This window comes from Protopterus annectens, chromosome 10.part0 (genome assembly GCF_019279795.1).
Source record: "Protopterus annectens isolate FY-2018-M chromosome 10.part0, PAN1.0, whole genome shotgun sequence".
NCBI lineage: Eukaryota > Metazoa > Chordata > Ceratodontiformes > Protopteridae > Protopterus > Protopterus annectens.
Window position 1 is genome coordinate 192,443,297 of NC_056744.1, and position 20,313 is coordinate 192,463,609.

Consider the following 20,313-nt stretch of genomic DNA (forward strand, 5'->3'; position numbering starts at 1 on the left):
AGTGTGAATTATTTAAATGTTTATATTTATAAATATTATATATATATATATATATATATATATATATATATATATATATATATATATTGTTATTATTGTCAAAATATTTTTCTCTAAAAAAGTGAGAGAAAGACATTTCTTGTCAACATGAATAGTAGAATGATAAAAAGTGACTCGGGTAAAAAAAGTTTTTTTTTCATCTTTTTATATAATGTCAATGAAGTTCTGTTTGAAGATAAACTAATACCTAGAGAATGACACTTTTGTATTTTGCATGATGGTAAATGTCATGCTGTTCCCATTCTTGTTCTCTTCTACAATAAAAGAATGTGCAAGGAATCTAGCAAATGGCCTCTTATGTCCATTCTTTTATACATGATAAATGCAATAAAATATTCTGTTTGGAGGAGCCAGTGATTGGTTGAATTATTTTGCACTTGTCATTGCATTTCCAGTTATGTATTTTCTGGTGTTCTTCTCTGGCCTTAACAGTACAATGTAGCATTTAGGGATAAATATTGAGAACAGTAACCCAGCACTTGAAGCCAAGATAGCAAACACTTCCACAGCAACCATGTATTTTCCCTGTGTGCTCAGGTATGCAGGGATGAAAGATGTCCAAACACTGAGGAAAATCAACATGCTAGTAGCAATCATTTGGGCTTCATTAAAAGTATTTGGCAGTGTCCTTGCCAAGAATGCGATTACAAAACACAGCATTGCCAAAAATCCCATATATCCCAACATGCAAGCAAATGCTACAGATGGCCCTTCCTGGCATTCTTTTATTATCTTTCCAAGTTTTATTTCCATATTGCCATTAGGAAATGGTGGTTTGACAGACAACCAGGCAGTGCATATTACAACCTGGCCTAAAGAGCAGAGGACGATCAACAAACATGGTGTCTTAGGCCCAACCCACTTCTTCATGGAGCTGTTTGGTTTGGTAGCAGTGAAAGCAACAATGACCGTGATTGTTTTTGCCATTATGCAGGAGACACTGAAAGTAAAAATGACACCAAAAGCAACTTGGCGTATTAAACAGGTTACTCCTTCTGGATGACCAATAAATAACAAGGAAGAGAGAAAGCAGAGGAATAATGAAAGCAGCAGCAGATAACTCAGGTCACGGTTGTTGGCCTTGATAACTGGAGTGTCTCGGAACTTTATAAAAACACAGAGAACAGAAGCAGTGAGGGCAGAAAATAAAATACTGATAACAGCTAATGATATCCCCAGTTCCTCTGTGAAAGACAAGAATTCAATTGTTTTCAGAACGCATTTGTCTTGTCCATAGTTTGGCCACTCATCATCTGGACATGCTATGCAGTCATTACTATCTGTTGGAGAAAAAAATGAGACATTTCAGTCTACTGCATTGCACATTTAACAATATTACTGTGGGAACATACTACAGCTATTGGTTAATATGGAAAAGTAACTACATATCTTTTGGCTTAACATATTTCAGTGGTGGTATTCGATAGTGACTTCTTAAACCAATCAAATTAAACTCATTGGGATTGGTTCAGATGGGACCTATATCATCCATAAATGTAACCCCAGATGTTTGTCTCTCCTCACGACCAGCATTATTTTAAGAATATCTATATATTCCTAGTTTTGTGTATCACTTGTGACAAAATGCAATGTAACAGTTGTTTAATCCTGCTACATTGTTACTTAACATTTTTAAGCAAAACAACTTCCAGTGGAAAACAACCTCATGTATGACACCAAAATATCTTGCTTTTTTCTCTAGAAAATCTGTCATCTTTCATGTTGCAGTGCCATCTCCCAGTTGTTTTGAAAGATACTGGTAAATAAAGTCATCTTGTCTGTGCTAATTTCTTTCACTCTACTGTTTCTTTGTAGCTGTATAGAGATGTAATACACATATGAAATCGCAGAACCAGCTTAAATAACCTCAGCATTTTAACAGGGCATATTTATCAAACAAAAATGCCTGTGATTTGACATTATGCTTTCTTCTTTTAATGACTAAGGATTAATAAGAATGGGTTCTTTTTATATGTTTTTTTTTGACAAAGGAATTGAACCTGCTTTCTGAAGAGATCAAGAGTTCATAAGGTAAGCTTCTGACTGTAAGAACAGTCCTTCTCATTCTAGTTCTGTCATCTAGAGCCAGGGATACTTGAAGCCACTACCTTTTTGAAAATGACTTTCCTTTCATACAAGTCTATTTTATACATTCACTATTCATTATTTCACTTCAAAATGTGAATATAGTGTAATTTACTTTATATTGGAATTATAACTTATTATAATTTTATGTTTTGTATAAATGCGAATGTATGTATACTATATCTTGTAAGATGGCAGTGTGATTCCCAAGTATGTGTGCTGTTTTGATACTGTATTGTTGAAATTGCTCTTTTTGTGTTTCCAGTGAAAATGGGCACTGCTCTAGTCAAAAACCCCGTAAATGAAAACAAACAAATCAAATCTGGCAACAGTTTGCTTTCACAAATAAACTCTTAGATTGCACAGCTGAACAGAAGTATGTCTCACAAAGCTTAAGCTGGATTGACATATATATTTATTTATTTAAGGCTGAAAAACAAATGACTGATGTTTGTGCTGATTGTTTTTCTGTAATGCATTTGTGGTATATGACATATATGTGCACCACAAGCCTCCAGACCTGGTTTTGACAAATTACACTGAGTTACACAGAATTCTGTCAAACCTGCAAGTTTTCGGTGGTGTAGATGGATAACATCCTGACTATGATCTAGATGATTCTGGTTCACTTAGTGGCCTGGGGTGGAGCTGGAGAGGGTGGTGGTTTGATGAAGCAATACCTGTTTACTTCCTTCAGGAGGAGGTGGATGGGGGTGCATGTTTGGGGTGCACTCTTTATAGTAAGAAAGCAGTCCACACAAAAGCACTTGCTTTAAAAGAGCAGGACTTTCTGAGGGATTATTACACTTACAAAACTATGTGGCATGAGCTTTTAAAGGCCCAGGAACCCTAAGGATGTTATTAGGAATTTGCAGTTGGAGCAGATGGACCTTAAGTAAAAAAAAACCTTAATCTACAAGCAAGATTGCAGCATCACTTCCATTATTTACTATCACCTGCTGGAGGAGTGAATGGGCTCTGCTGTTCTGGCCCCAAGGAGATCATATGGGCTAAGAAGGGAAACTCAGTGGTTATTGACAGGAGGGTCAGATCAAAACAAAAATGCAACTCTGTAATCATCTCTGAGCTTACAGTTACTTAAAAATGTACGCAATACATAATAAATAAGAAACAAAAGTTATTATGGGGGTTGCCTCTCCACAAACTAAGTCAATTATAATTACTTTCATCACCCAGCACTATTGAAGTAGGTGAGTAAGTACAGTTTACACTACTGGTTGGTATAATTTCTCTTGTAGCATTTTTGATAAAATTGTGTTCAGAGCAGAATTTCATCCATGTCTGTGGACAAGATCAGATATTTAATCTTTCATAATAACTTAAATATTCACACCAGTGGGTACCCTTGGTTTATTTCTATTTTACTCTTTCCAATTTGCTCATGTTTGTTTTCTTATAATGTTTCCATATTATTATTATTATTATTATTATTATTATTATTATTATTATTATTATTATTATTATTATTACATACTCTAGTCTAAGTCTTGCATAATTTATGAATGATGATTTCATAACTTCTGATTTCCTAGACTTAATAAGTATCATTAACCAATTAGTTGATATGATCAGAAAAACTCAAAGCTGGATCTAGTTATATGTCCAGGTCCTTAAATGAATCTACAGTTTCAATCACTGTGTGCGTTGTTAAATATTCACCTTTCTATCTATGTCTCCCAAATCTCATATACTTAGTTTTCAATGTATTTATCAGCATATTTCCTCTTGTGTCCAAATAGTTAATTTAGTCAAGTTCTTTTGCAGGCATACCCTATCTCTACAAGATGGAAATCATTTTACCCATTCTCAGATCAACTGCATGCAGAGTCTAGAACACCTCAGATGAAAAAGAGATCTGAAAGATGCAATCTGAAAAAGTACGGGCCTGTGACAGAGCCATTTGGGACACCCTGTCGATTCCCTAGAATTTCACCAGTTCAATTGTTATATGATACTTGCCACTTCCTATCTGAAAGACCTGTGGCTATCCATCTTACCGAGATTACATGAATACCTAGTTTTTAGAATTTATTAACCTGCGTTTTGTGTAGGCCTATATTGAAGGGTGAAGTTATATCTGTATAAATTATAATCAGAGTATAATTTATCATATGTATCTGTGATATTATTAGTATAGAACATCATCTTACAGGTGTTTTTTGATCTATTTTCAGCATGCGTATGCTGATATATGGTTTCAAGTTCCAACCTTTACAGTTCTGACCGTAATTTATCCAAAATTACCTTTTCTATTAGTTTACAGCAACCAGAAGGAAAACATATGGATGTATATCACTCTGGGTTTCTCCTATTCCTCTTTCTCTTAAAAATGGGATTAACACTTGGGAGACAATGGAGTACAATGGTCTGTATGTAAGTGCAAATCCAGAATGCCAAGTTTCATAGTTACGCAAAGTGAAATGTTGACCATTATCACCTGAAACTGTTACTACTGCTAAACATGATAAAACAAAATGGTTTCCATTATAACTGAGCATATCTCTCAGCTGTCCATGAAATTTAGAAAAATTCTTAATGCTGAATTCATAACATGTCCTTCAAATGTGGAACAGTAAGGAACATGGACTTTTTAAGATCAGAATGAGGAAAATTGCTCATAATGGGGTACACTTCAGAGATATGAGTAACAATAATGGGTTTTCTACGTATTATTTTAAGCTTTGTCCCTGTTTCTTGAGCAAAGAAGTTGAGAGCTGTGGATGACATGATATTCAGCAGCTCCTAGATGCTATGCAACTGCTACAACATTCTGAGAGCTGCACAAAAACACTGTCTGAGATGAGTGTTTAGGAGCGGCTTTAGGTCAACTGATGCCCTAGGCAAACGGGCTCCACTGTGCCCCCCCACACCACTCGGTGCCCCCATCCTGGCCTACCTACATCAAACAAATACTGAAAAAGTGCCGCTCCTAGAGTGGCACCCTAGGCGGCTGCTTAGTTTGCCTATGCCTAAGGCCGGCTATGCCAGTGCTCAACATTACTGCCAGCACCTGCACATCTCCTTATAAACTTTAGTAAGAAATTCAAACTTTAGGAAAATCAGAAGCAGCAGTAAAACCAGTAGATGACCAACATCTTTCTGAATTCAACCTTGTAGAGTAACTATGTTAAACTATAATTGGGGTTTGGGGCTAAGAATGAAATGTACTTCAAAGCAAAATCATTTTCTTTAAAATATGCATTAATATTCCTCCAGCTATGTCAACTTTTAATATCCAGAAGATTATAAGTACTGCTGACTACTCAGTTTGTAATGTGAAGCTTTTCTCCTCTGCAAAGGAACACATCATATAGCCTTTCAGATTGATACTGTACATGATCACCACAGTTGAAAATGTGTAATTCAAAAATATAAAAGCAAAATTACAAAGGCAAATATAGTTGGTCTGTAAAATATTGTGAAAGTATTATGAAATCTGTCATTGTAAAGTGTTATGAAATCTGTCAAGGGGAATTGGTTGTAAAAAATGGATATGTCATCTTCAGCATTATTTTTTATTTATTCTATTATCATTTGTTAATCGGGAAAGTCCAGCTTGGAACAAAGTCAATTTTCAGTGGAGGACCAGTGAAAAAATGTTCTAGACATGATTAGATTACCTTGCTACAAATCAGTCTCACAAAGCTGTGAAGGCTTTAAAACCAGTTTATAATATGGAGACATAATCATTTCTAAGAAGTAAAAAAACAGTGATACACTCAGGTAATGCAAACTTTTAAAAATTCAATTAGATTTAAGGTCAACTTGGACACAAGGAACCTAATAAATCTCTTCCTTCTTTCAAAGTTAAAGGACTTCAGGAAAGATGATAGTCATTTAAAACTTAGTGGGTAAAGTCTGTAATATTTAATGAATAATCATGTGTAGATTGGCCTTGCATTTTATTCAATGTCTGTTTTTTTCTTATTTATTGTATATTAATTTTACCATGTTAGTTATAAAGTTGAAAATAAGTGATGAAAGAATGCATGAATGATGAGTGAGGTTACAGCTGGGAGTTTCAGAATGTGAACTTGTGTTGATTGCCTTGTGAAAAAGAGAGGGCATGCTAGAAGTTGTAAGGCTATTGAAACTATTATCAGTACCAGGAAAGTAAAATGGAATTTGGGCCCCAGATTTTAAGAAGAATAATAGATAATAGATAATGTATCAGAACAAAGAAGCACCAAGTTCTGAGTAATTGATAACCAAGAGTTGTAAAAAAATTGAATTTAAGAAACCCTAATTTTACGGAATCTGAACATGAACCATCTGCAGGCAGAGAGTCAGGGCATGCCACTGTTTTTAGTGGCTTTACATAATGGCTTCATCAAACTGGAGTTAGAGTAGCTTCCTAAATAAAGATACGTTATTGTAAAAACATAAAGAAAGGTTCATGAATTCAATACTACTTTTATAGGAACACGGTATCTGTCAGAGTTGGCATAAGCAACAAGTAACATCATATCAGTCATTACCTGTTCCAGCATTGACAGTGGTTTTCTGTTATCATTTAAATTCCTGTTCAGGTAGAGTAGCCCTTTCAGATTTTGCCATTAAATAATTAAACCAGACTGTACTTCACAACTCTCACCAGTTTGGTTTGAGATTTTCCCCTCAGAACATGGAATGCAGTCAAAGCAGCATATGGGTTGTCCCTTCCGAGCAGATTTCCTTTTTCCTTGGCCACAGCTTTCACTGCACACAGCATGTGGGACCTGGACATAAAAGAAGTGGAAGAAGACAAAATAAGTTCCTTCAACATTTAATTCATGGTGATGAAGATTGTGAAGGCTGCCACCCTAGATAGATAGAAATTTGTAGATAATTCTATGTTATTTGTAAATATTAATATAATTCACAGGCTTGGTTTACAAATGTAAAGAGAACTATATGTTATGTTTAAATTATATGTTGCAATGAGCTTCAAAAATGTAACCACAGTGCACTCTGGTGGAAGAAATTTACTGACCTTTTGTGCTTCTGGGGTCCAGTTACTCCCATCCCCATTACCTCCATGACTCTGGCGAAGAGTCAGCATCCCCTTTTCATGCTGCCACTGCTTCTCCTTCTCCACAGCTTCCATTTCCAAATGTCTTGCCTCCAACTCAAGTCTCTTTAGCGTCAGATGGATTTTTAAAGTCCTCAGCAGAAAGGCTGAGCTGTCCATTCTCCCAGTGTTGTACATCTCCAGCGCCAGTCTGATCATCCGGCATATTGCTGTTTTCTGATGCAGCTGTGACCAAAGCTGCAATCATGTCTGCCTTAGTCAAGTTTCCATGCACCAGTCCTTTAGCCTGGCACATCTCAGCCAACTGGCTCCTTGCCAGCTTACTGTATTCCTCTGCTGACATGCTTGCCTGTTCTCCCTAACTAAGCTAACAAAAGAAATAAAACAACTGTGATGTGAACTCTGAAAATTCACTGCATGGCTGATTTAGACTACAAAAACACCTTCAGTGATCAATGTACACAAGCTACAGGAATTCACTACCTACACTACTACAAGCCAATTAGTATGTGATGTGGCAAACTTACCACAATCAGACAATTAATATTTGATGTGGATATCCCACTACTGCCAAACAATTAATATGTGATGCCTGTGCACTGGCCCAGTAATTAAGGAGCCTCAATCCTCACCACTAGCACCAGTGAGGGGCATGCACATTGGCAAGGATAACACGTACACACACACAGTAAAGTACAATTTCTCTTAAAAGCACACAGAGATCACAGTCAGTCTGGGGCTGGGTTCTTCCCTTCTCTCCAGATCTCCAGTAATACTCTCCACTGGCACAGCTATAGGGTTCAGATCCCAGCTGAGTAATCAAGCCAAAACCTCCAGTACCCTCTCTGTCCAACCAGTGCTTTGTGTCCCTGCTCAAGTAGCTGACACACACACACACACGCACACACACACATACACACACATATACACACACACACATACACACACACACACACACACACACACACACACACACACACACACACACACACACACACACTTTGAGATTTAGTTTATATACAAACACACAGACATTCCTGGGGAAGGCTGGCACGGGTTCTCCAGCTATACCCCCTCCTGCCAGGCTATAAGGTAGTAATCACTGCCACCAACTACTCTTAGCTACTAATAAGGCCCTTCCCAAAGGGTGACCAATTTCACTGTGTGATATTACTGTTATAGTAATAGTGTGACCCAGGGCTAAAGCTATTGGAGTGGCTTGAACAGTATCACTGAATACATGCAATGTACACTAAGAGCTTAAATTACCTCTACATAAAACACAGTTGAAAGGTTTAAAAATATTTAATAATAAATAATAAACCCATAAGGCGAATTTTATTACTTCAACACAACGACATTACAGAGTTCAGAAATCACAGGAAAATTCTTTAAAATAATACTGTGTCTGACATAAATATAGAAAACAGCTAGACTAATCTGGCTATTTCTATCTCTCTCTAAGAGAAATCACTGTTCTAAATAAATATCTTACTTACAGAGCAATGGCAGAGTGCTGGTGAGTTGATGTCTTCAGACAAAATCCAAAATGCTTAATTCTCTCTCTCTCTCTCTCTAAGAAAGTCTTAAATTGATAAAACAGTACCTCTGAGTCATTTCACATTACATCTTTCTTAACACTTCTCTAGACCCCAGGCTAACAGAAACTCAAAGTTTACATTTCTTAGCAAGCTGCACCTGGCCAGGAAGCCACAGCAATACAAGACATTATACATGTAAAACCTTACTAATTATCTCAAGACAATAGAAATAATTTCCTGGTCCAGACATCCTGTCTCCGAGCTTGAGATCAAACAGACATACAATGCTTGACTTATCAGCTTTCTTCCAGCCGAGTGAACTGTGGTTACATTTTTAAAGCTCAGTACAACATATAGTTTAATCTTAACATATAGTTCTCTTTACATTTGTAAACCAAGCCTGTGGATTATATTAATATTTACAAATGACATAGAATTATCTACAAAATTATATCTAGCTAGGCTGGCAGCCTTCAGAAAGATGATAAGGAGCACTGTCAAAGTCTGGGTCACATGACACTATAGTTCTGAAACGCACTGCAATACTGGAGAACATGTAAGTCTCTTTTCATGAAAATAATCATTTGTCCTTTAACCACACTTAGGGAGTTTGTCTGGAAAATGAGCATTTTAACATCACATGATATATATATATATATATATATATATATATATATATATATATATATAAATATATACATACACACATATATATATATATGTGTGTGTGTGTGTGTGTGTGTGTGTGTGTGTGTGTGTGTGAGAGAGATAGAGACTCATTTTTGCCATACAAACAGCAGGTGAGAATCACCACAAGCAGGTTATATGAAAAAAGCACTTATTTGCTACTTTAGATAACATGATAAATTTCATTCATCATACTTGGAGCAAAACATATACCTTAATTTATTGGTTAACCTGGTGATTCCACCAGATGAAAGTGCTTTTTTCTGATGACAATGGAGAACTCTGATTAAGTGACTTATTCAAAGTTACAAACTAGGGAAATATAAAGTGTGGGAAACAAACCTAGGACTACAAATTGCATGGACAACTAGTAGCCTTAATTCTCTGTGCTAATGTAATATGTCTACAGTCTTTTACTGTGGTTCAGTCCGTGCCTAACCAATGGGGAGGGAAGAAAACTGTGTTATTCCCATAAAGGATTAACCTTCAGGAGAACTTCACAAGAGGGGGTGGTGTGGTAAGCAATGTTGTCACTTGAGAAGGAGAGTTACTTGTACACCAATGGCTACTTAAAAATCATGGGCAAATGTTTTTGTTTTTTTAACCAGCTTTTTGTGCTGTAATCCATGTTAGTACACTATATGCCTAGCGGTGTACAATTTACCAGTAATCTTCATTTTTCTTTTACTTAAACAAAACTACATTTATTTATTTAGTTATTTATGGCTTGATTAAGTTTCTGATTGAGTGCTGCATTCTGTGTCACTTTATGTCTTGAAATATACTGTAGGGTACAGAAAACACACCTGTGACTGTTCCTAAAATTGCATCATCACTGGGTGAAGACAGATAACAGAATCAGGAAGTAACTTAACAGCTGGTCAGAATACAGCAAAGACAGACACAGGTATAATAAAGAAGGAACCAAAAAGTCAAATTAACGACCACAGAATCCAGTCTAACTGTTGTTAATAAAGTAATTGCTTTGTATTAAAACAATTTGCTATATTCACTGGTTGTGATTTCATCTATGCTCATGGTGCCTTGACTTGACATGCATAATAAACTTAACACATATAATTCTAAAATAAAAACTACATTTTACAGTTAGAAAACCCACTTAATGTGATGTCAGCCAAATTACAGAAAAAAACTGTTAGAAGACATTTGCATATGATCTTTGATCTTTCACCAGGTCAGTATGCTAATGGCTTACAGAAATGCCTTCTGTCATTCACCAGCAGTCCAGTCAGTCAAAACATGTACAACATCATATATATATATATATATATATATATATATATATATATATATATATATATATATATATATATATATATATATATAGGTCAGCTTCTAAATCTTGAAAGCTCATAATCTTGAAATTCAAAATACTGAAACCAAAATCTTGAAAGTTCAAAATGTGTGAAAACTCAAAATACTGAATTTCATAATACTGAAAAAAACTACAGGATACTAACACGTACTATACTCCAGCAGAAGTACATACAGAAACAAATAAAAAACAAAGCATATTGTGGAGTGCAATCTTGGAGTTGATAAATTTAAGTAGCAGGAGGTGTGGGGGGCACAGCCCCCTACATGGGGGGTGCAGGAAGGCTTGCCCCCCTGCTTATAGTTGGAGAAGAGTAATAGGCTTTCTTATGTCGTTGTGTTGGAATATTGTAACTGTTGGCGTACTCTGTTTTTTCAATATTATGAAATTCAGTATTTTGAGTTTTCAGTATTTTGAATTTTCAGGATTTTGGACTCAGTATTTTGAATTTCAGGATTATGAGCTTTCAAGATTTAAAAGCAGACCCATATATATATATATATATATATATATATATATATATATATATACATATATATATATATATATATATATATATATATATATATATATATATATATAGGTTCATAAGTTCATAGGTTCATACTAGGCTATCTGCCCTAGGGCATTTATAAGCCTAGCCAGAGTGTGTTTGGCTTTCGCCACCCATTTTAAATTAATTTTGCTATGCCCTTTTTCGAGGTTAGTATACTGTGCCTCTGTCTAACAGTGACACAGAAGTGATACCTGGGGTAAACCTACGATCTCCCATCCACTCATCAAGATTCCTCTTGAAGAGAGTCAATGAGAGACTCTGCCTAACCTAGACTGGGATTTTATTCCAGAGTGAAGGGAGCCTCTGTGTTATGAATCTGTCCCTCCAGCATGTCCTATTTATTTCAGTGCTGAGGTTCAAGTCTCTCGACCGCGTAGCTCGATGGGATTTGGATTTTCTGAGGTGCAGCATGTCCAATAATTCCGGGTTGGACATGGCTTTATACGTCAGGCACAGATCACCTCTAAGCAGGCGGTATGCCACTGAGTAGAGCTGGAGTTTCTTTAACCGGGCAGCATATGGCATCTGCTTGAGCCCTTTGATTCTCTTGGTGAAGTACTTTTGGGGTCTTTCCAGTTGCTGCAGGTGTCTGGTAAGGTACATCCCAAAAGGGGCATTGCACTCAATTATGGGCCTGATGAGGGATGAGTAAAGAGGCACGATGACCTCCCCTGATCTAGATGTGAATCCCTTCATGATTAGGTGGGCTATATGAAATGTTTTTCTAACCACTTTGGCCACGTGGTTGTCAAATGAGAGATTGCTATCAACTTGGTTCCCCAGGACCCTAACTACTTCTTCTGTACTTAATGGATTACCACCTATGTGGTAATGTGTGGGCACTTTGTTTTTGCCAAGGGGGATGACTATACACTTTTTGGCGTATAGCTTGAGGCCATGGCTCTGGCACCAGTTGTCTGTTTCTATGAGGCCCTTTAGGAGGATGCTTGTGTCGGCTGGAGAGTCGATTATGGCACCCAGTTTGCAGTCATCTGCGAACTTGGTCAGCCACTGTCTTTCTGTGTTTGCCTGTACCTCCGAGAAATATATACCGAACAAGAGAGGTCCCAGGACTGAGCCTTGCGGGACGCCACTTGTAACTGGTTTGGAGTCTGACATGGCTCCAGCAATTCTAACCATGTGGGTTCTGTCCTTGAGCCAGTTTGCAACCCATCTAGTGACATAGGGGTTTATATTTAAGCTGGTGAGCTTATCTATAATGCCCAAGTGGGGTATTGTATCGAAGGCTTTTGCGAGGTCCAGGTAGGCTGTGTGGACCACCTTCTTCTCGTCAATGGCCTTGGTGACTGTTTCAAAGTTATATTATATATGGGTTCACGTCTAATTTTTGAAATCACAAAATCTCGAGTTTCAGAACATCAAGTTCAGAATCCCGAGATCTTGGAATCTCGAAATTGTGAACCCTTCCCCAAAACACCACTAAACACATTAAAAACAAGTGTATGCAGGGGGTGCATCCTCCACACCCCCTGCAACTTAAATACACCAACTCTGAGATCACACTACAGCGAGGACAAGGGAAATGGATTTCGAAGTTCATATGAGATTTAAAGTTTTAGACTTCGAAATTCTGAAGTACACCCATATAAATATATATATATATATCTATCTATATATATATATATATATATATATATATATATATATATATATATATATATATATATATATATATATATATATAGATATATATATATATACATACATATATATTATGTGAGTGTGTGTGTGTGTGTGTGTGTGTGTGTGTGTGTGTGTGTGTGTGTGTGAGTGCGTCTCTGTGTGTGTCTGTGTGTGTGGATATATACAGGGAAAAAATATTGAACAGTGGGTGATCATAGAGAAATGGTCAATTAACAGTAGATCAAAAAAAAAAAAGCAAAGTCAAACATTCTCCATTCCCCCTGTTAATTATATATACCAACTCTGGGATTGTACTACAATGGGGAATGGACAATTCCCAAATTACCACTATACAATGATCTCGCACACATTTACAAAGCCAGTATGTGTGAACAGTCAATTTTCTATCACAGAGTCTTTTTTTTTTGGTCAATGAAATGAACATTTGACCAAGGTACTGTAAACCATCTAGCTATATATCTACTGCATACATACATACACACACACACACACACATATATATATATATATATATATATATATATATATATATATATATATATATATATGTATGTGTGTATATATATATATATATATATATACATACATACATACACACACACACACATATATATATATATATATATATATATATATATATATATATACATATATATATATATATGTATATTCAAATATAAAATGCACAATATACAAAAAGCTAGCAAACTGTCTCCCATTATAAAACAAGCTACACTAACCTCTGTAGTGCCATCAATCCACAAAATAGCTTTTTTATCTATTTGAATCTGCTGATCATTTGGGGCCCATGACTTGAAAATTCCAACTTTTATAATCCGACTTGTTCCATTCAGGAAAAATTGAAAGTTGTGAATGTCAAACTGATTTGGCATGTCACCATTTATATCAAAATATACCTCTTGGCCCGCTGTGTTCATAAAGTCGACAGTCTTGATATAGCTGAACAGCTGAAGGAATGTAAAGGACAAAGAAATTTTATCAGATTGCATGAAAGAAATTCTAACTGACTCAATTTATCAAAAATGTAAATAATGGCAATTCACAGATAATACTTGCATCATTTCTGTAGCAATTTCTTAGTATCGTAAAATCATTTTCTGGCATGTGATACCAAATAAATGTATTATATAACTACAAATATTCACCCTTTTTAGGTTCTAGGTTGTTTGGCTATCAGTCTGCTTGTTAAATATCTATAGAAACAATTTTGTACCATTGAAGTATAGCTTCCACTGTTCCACTCTACTTAATGTTCAACTCCAAGGTCACACCACGTTAGTGAAAAGGTGAAAATGCCATTGTGAACTTGTTTTTTGAACACTACTATATTTTTGGCCAAGTGGCTATCAAATTGCTATTCTAATTGACCATGTCTATGCCCATTTTTGCCACAGGATTTAATTTATATAAATCATATACAACCTTGTACTACAAATGTGTGCCTTCTTATCTGCTGTGTTTTAAGCGTGCTTTGAAAGATGGTCCTTCATGAGATCTTCAATCTTTCATTTTTTGCCAGTCAATAATACTTGCTAGCATAGACAATGAATCACTGCTTTTGTAAAGAGACTAGTGTGGAAACAACACTGCTTGTCACACTACAGAATGCCATTCCAAATATCATTTAAGCATTTAAACTACATAAGCTGCACATACTGCAGGCAAAGAAGTTTGTTTGTGTTACTGCAGGGTACAGAATAGTGGCCTGGGATATGGTATCCAACAATTTGTTATATCCCTTGTCCTCAGGCACATGATGCTGGTGCTTCTTTTGGTATCAGCAATCCTTTGCAATGCATGTCACTGTACTCTTAAGGACTCTAGCCTAAATTCTTTATCATTTATGATTTCTAACTCACAGAGTTCCTTCTCATTCTTATTATGTAGTTTCAACATCTCTACATCTTTGATGCGACAGATGTCACTTTAGTGAAAACAATGTTAACTGCAATCCAAATATGTTTACATCAACCAGGACATGTCCCACAGCACCTCTGATACACACTTTAAATGCTTCTGTCATAATGCCTCCCCCCTTCCCCACAGCCATGCATACAAACCAGTTATGATAGAACACACTTGTAAAATGTGTATATGTTCAACAAGAAAAGACCAGAACTATTTATTACTAGTAAATATGGGAGGTTGCATTAAACCGATATACTATCATGACATAATATTTATCATCAGCAAATGCCAAAAAAATGGCAACATCTGAAAACTTGTTATCATTGTTGATAGATGCAAAATACATTTTCAGCAAAGAACTGGATACTGTGATTAGTACAAATGCAAAAACTAAGGAAGTACAAAACAAGAAACCAAAATTTGATAAAGCTTGTAGTCTGGTATAGACAGTATAATAGTGCTCGAAGTTCAATGGTTGTATTGTTCAGTGATATTAGCTAAAGTGAAACGAAGTGAGAGGGGCATACTCCAGCTGATTGCTGTTTAGGAAATAAAGCAGATGGTGTGAGCATTATAAGAGTTTGCAGAGTCATCATAATCCTGGATTGCATAAATACCAAGAAGACAGTTTTGCATCACTGACTGTGTTAAAGCAGGTTCCCTTCAGAAGCTTGAAATACTGAAATCTCGAATTTCAGTTTCTCGAGCCCAAGAAGCCAAATCCACATAATAGCGAATGTTTAGAAGTGCGAAATTTAAAACCTCAAATACCGGAGGTTTTGAATTTTGTGCTTCTAAACTTCCGCTGTACTCATGTATTCAGGTAAGTGTGTGTGTGTGTGTGTGTGTGTGTGTGTGTGTGTGTGTGTGTGTGTGTGTGTGTGTGTGTGTGTGTGTGTGTGTTAATGGGTTTGGGTAGGGGCCGTGGTGTGTGTCAGTGTGTTTTGTTGCTGTGATGTGTGTGTGTGAAGAGAATGTAGCTTGCCTGGAGGTGTTTTGTGTGTGTTTGTATGTAGTGCAACCTTGAAGTGAGAAAATTTAAGTAGGGGGGGGTATGGGGGGAGCAGCCCCCCACATGGGGGGTACAGGGGTGCTTGCCCCCCTGCTTTCATGTAGTAGAGTGATTGTGTGTGTTTGTGTGGAGGATGGTGTGTGTGCAGTAAAACTGCAAAATTCAAAACCTCCAGTATTTAGTTTTCGTTGTTTTGTGGATTTGGCTTCTTGGGCTCAAGATATTGAAATTCAAGATTTCAGTATTTCGAGCTTCTGAAGTGAATCCGTTAAAGCATATCACAAGCACTAACCTAGCATAAACTGAACAACTGATAAAAATGAAAGAATATCTTAAGAGGCTTTTAACTATTAATACACAATAGGGATTGCTCTAGTACAGCAGGCTTGCTTTCAGAGTGGCATCTGCTTCAGCTTCTTGCTAGATGGTGATGGATCCAACCTCTCCAAGGATGTTCTAACATGCAGTTTTCCTTTGGTATGTTTATAAGAGACGGTGATGATGAAGACCAATTAAATAATCTACAAATGTTCCTAGATAAGATAAAAGAGTATGGAGTTTGAGACAACAGAGGAAAATATGAATTTTTCATTGCAGAAAGTTCCTACTGTAGATTCATGATTAATAAAAATAGGATGCGTATTCCACCATATAAGACAAAAGCTGACTTAAGGACACCAAGTCCTTAGAACCCATTGCAATTGAAGTAATACCTAGAAAGGTAAAGTACTACCACAATATTCCACAATATTTCACCAAGATGTTCAATTATTCTATAACCACTTAATGTGGCACGTAGACTGTCTGCAGGGAAATTGATGGATAGCTGCAGGTAAGCTTTCAAGGTGACTAAGATCATAATAATAATAATAATGGGTAAAGTGTTTACCCATTCTGATTTTTTTTTAGGGAGGCACACTATACAATTAAAGTAAAGAGGTTATTGTAGGATTATCTGTTAAGCTATGAAGGTTCATTAGTGATTTACAATTATTCATTTGAATATAACCTGTTGATAAAAGGATGTTTAGTAGAAATTAATTTTCCACATATAAGCATTTAGTGTAATATTGTTGCTGCTAAATGTGTGTGAAAAATGTATTTCCTTTTGAGTTGGCAGAATAAAATAAGAGATATGGTAACTTCTGATTATGTAATTCACAGGAAAAAATTCTAATAACTGGTAAGAACTGACCTTAATTCTTAGAAATGTAGGAATTAAGGTTCCTAAGGGAACTGTAAACAGACAGATTATTAGACATCAGCCTGGTAAATTATATCATATTTCGAACTTTAGATTACAGTTTTCACTTTTGCCAAAGATGTAATCATTCCTAGATGAATAGGAGCAAATTAATAAGAGGTGATTTAATTATTAAAACCTCCATACAGAATATCTAGTGGATTTAAACATTAAGGATGTTAAACAGTGCATGATACATGTACATTTGAGACAGGGTAGACTGGCGTATCATATATGCACTACATTGCTATGAATTAACCAGACCTTTTTGTTTGATTCTACTTCACCAAGGTCATCTGCAGTGATTTTATGTGATGGGTTGTGCTTTACTTATTTATTTTTATTTATTGATCAGGTAAGAGTGCTGGGCTAGTAACCCATTTTAGCTATGACCAGGGCTCGCAAGGAGCATAGACAGCATTCGGTTGTTTACAGTTGACAACAAAAGTATTCATACTTTGCAATTTAATTTTGAAATATGTAATTTAAGCTTTGCTTTTAGAAGTAAAGTTTTTACAAATTTTTCAATGTGTGGTTATAATATTCTTGCTTGACTGTTCTCAAATCAGCCATAGATTCCGTATCGAGAAATCTGTTTTTCACTTCTTAGATTATTGTGACACTTTGAATTGTGGAAGTTACAACATTCCATCAGATGAGTTTTAGGATGGAAATGAGACTCCACCTGAATTTATCGGTTCATAGGATGATAGCAGGCTATTGGCCAGAATGCCTTTATAAGCCTAGCCAAGATTTTCACCCATGTTCCCACAAAGTCAGCACCTGATAAGAGCATAAGCAACTGCTGTGCAAAATATCCTCAGTCAAACAAGTCCTTAGCCTTTTCTAATCATGAATACTTTTCACTAGTATTTGTATGATAATATACTCATACTGGTAATAGACCTTTGGTCTTTATTGGACATTTCCAACCCAATTAAATGGTATTTTATTTGTAAGAGCCGTACCCAAGCTGATATATAAACTTCATTTGCATGGACCCAGTCAGAGCTTTATCTCTCTCTCTCTCTCTCTCTCTCTCTATTCCAGTGCAGGTAGACTAATAATATTGCATTTTTGTAGATGCAGAAGCCATTCACATAAGCTTTGAGAGATGAAGGCAGGATAGCAAGGGTCAGCACTGATTAACACATATAGATGCATACTCACACAATTCTGCCATGATATCACAAAGTTTATCAGGTTGGCTTATGCATTTATAGAAATACATTTTTTTAGGATACAATAATTTGAAAGTTAATTATTTTTTGGAAACAGACATGAGTAAGGATTAAGAGCTACCTTTAATTGACATCACATCCAATGATGCAAGTAGAAAGTGAGAAAGTGTAGCCAGATACTTTAATCAATTATTTTCTTTCTTTATTTAAGAAGTCCATTTTATAAATGACTCTGTATAAATGGTTATCTTGCTGCAATCAAGTACTAACATTTAAATGTATGATATAATTGCTTAGCAGGTTCGTAACTAAAACAGGAGGAAGTGTACCACATTTACAGTACTATACACATCTTTGTATGCACACATATGCCCAGGTGGATTTACCTCTTATAATGTTAAAAAAACAGTAACACACATTTAGTCACACTTTGAAAGTAATTTAGCACTGTCATAACAGGTATACCTCATGATATTTCTTTTCTTTTCTTACCTGCCATGGTTGAATGTTGTTGATATCACCACATGATTTATTATGTAATTTCACATCCTTAAAGTCACATGATAACAGTCTGTGCAGTCCATGAGCTACAACATACACAGCATTGTATGTGCTGATTGCTTCTTGAAAGCCATAGGACTCATATACTGAAGTCTGAAGATTCTTAAGGCTTTCAGTACCTGTGCAAAATGTTGTGGCTTTAAGTAACATGTCTGATAGAGATACATTGATGTTATGGTTACCTATCCATTTACAGTAGAAAACAGTTTCCCAAAAAAGAGTCAGAAAAATATCATCACTTGCAGATGAAGGATTAATATTGTGCACAAAATCTTGAAACCCAGGAATCTCTGGATTGTACATTGTAAAACCTAAAGTACCATTTAACGTCCTCCAATTGTCCTTGATATGAAACACTAAAGAGTTTCTCCAGATGATTGGGGCAATCCATACTTTATTACTTATGTTCTGCATTGTGACTTCCTCCATTAATGAGACAAGGTACTGTTGTGTAGAAAAGACAATTATTACTTTCACTGATGATGCTTTGATCTTCTCAGCTATTTCTTGTAGTCTGCTCCTAGAAATGTAAGCAGGTAGTATTTCTACAAATGCTGCACAGCTGTCTGTTTTAGCAAATTCATGTAAAAGTTCCTGACTGGGTTCTCTTCCTAGGTCATTATCAGATGCTAGAATGCCAATCCATGTCCAACTAAAGTGTTTCATCAACTGAGAGATTGCAATAACTTGAACAGTAAAACTGCTGATAGTGCGAACGAAAGAAGGAAATTGTTGTTTGTCACTCAATGCCGGTAGTGTGGACCCATAGCTAATCTAAAGAAATTACACAGTTTTTAAAACATGCTAGTTATATTAATGTGTTCCTGTTGCATATACCATACTGCAGCAAAATTTGTCATTCCTTGTGAAAAGTAACTATTGCTCTCAAGGGAGGCTGATAAACATTGCTACCAGAGTGTTTTGATACTCTTGAAGAAAACAATACCCAAGCTTGTAATACATGAATTAATAAAAGTGTGAAGTATATCCTCAGTACATGCTATTTACTTATGAGAAGCCTACCTTCATCACATGCTTTGTTTGTATCAGATTTACATAGGTTCATAGGTAGGTACTAGGCTATCAGCCCAAGGGCCTACGTAAGCCTAGTCAGCAAGGTTCCATAGCTTATGCCACCCAAGAAAGTTATTTTCCTGTGCCACTATCCAGCAGAGACACAGAAGTGATCCCCAGGGTGTATTTCCTATTTCCCATCCACTCATCAAGATTTTTCTTGAGGAGTGCTAATGAAGAACTTTGCTTGACATAGATGGGTAGCTTGTTCCAGAGTATAGGAAGTCTCTGGATAGGAATCTATCCCTCCAGTGTGTCCTGTTTATTGCGGTGACAAGATTTAGGTCCCTAGAGCATGTAGCTTGGAGGGATTGGGATTTCTTTAGGTGTAGCATGTCCAACAGCTCTGGG

The 20,313-nt window shown here is 36.1% G+C and overlaps 1 protein-coding gene across 1 annotated transcript in view; it reads right to left on the reverse strand.

Moving 5' to 3' along the window:
• Window positions 1–426: 426 nt before the first annotated feature.
• LOC122814110 (extracellular calcium-sensing receptor-like) overlaps window positions 427–20,313 on the reverse strand; it is a 41,994-nt gene continuing 22,107 nt past the window's right edge. Inside the window, exons 2-5 of the mRNA XM_044086725.1 lie at window positions 18,820–19,662; window positions 13,703–13,930; window positions 6,761–6,884; window positions 427–1,340 (exon numbers count right to left, since the gene is read on the reverse strand). Of these exons, the coding sequence (XP_043942660.1) occupies window positions 427–1,340; window positions 6,761–6,884; window positions 13,703–13,930; window positions 18,820–19,662 (2,109 nt within the window). The remainder of the gene's footprint in view (window positions 1,341–6,760; window positions 6,885–13,702; window positions 13,931–18,819; window positions 19,663–20,313) is intronic.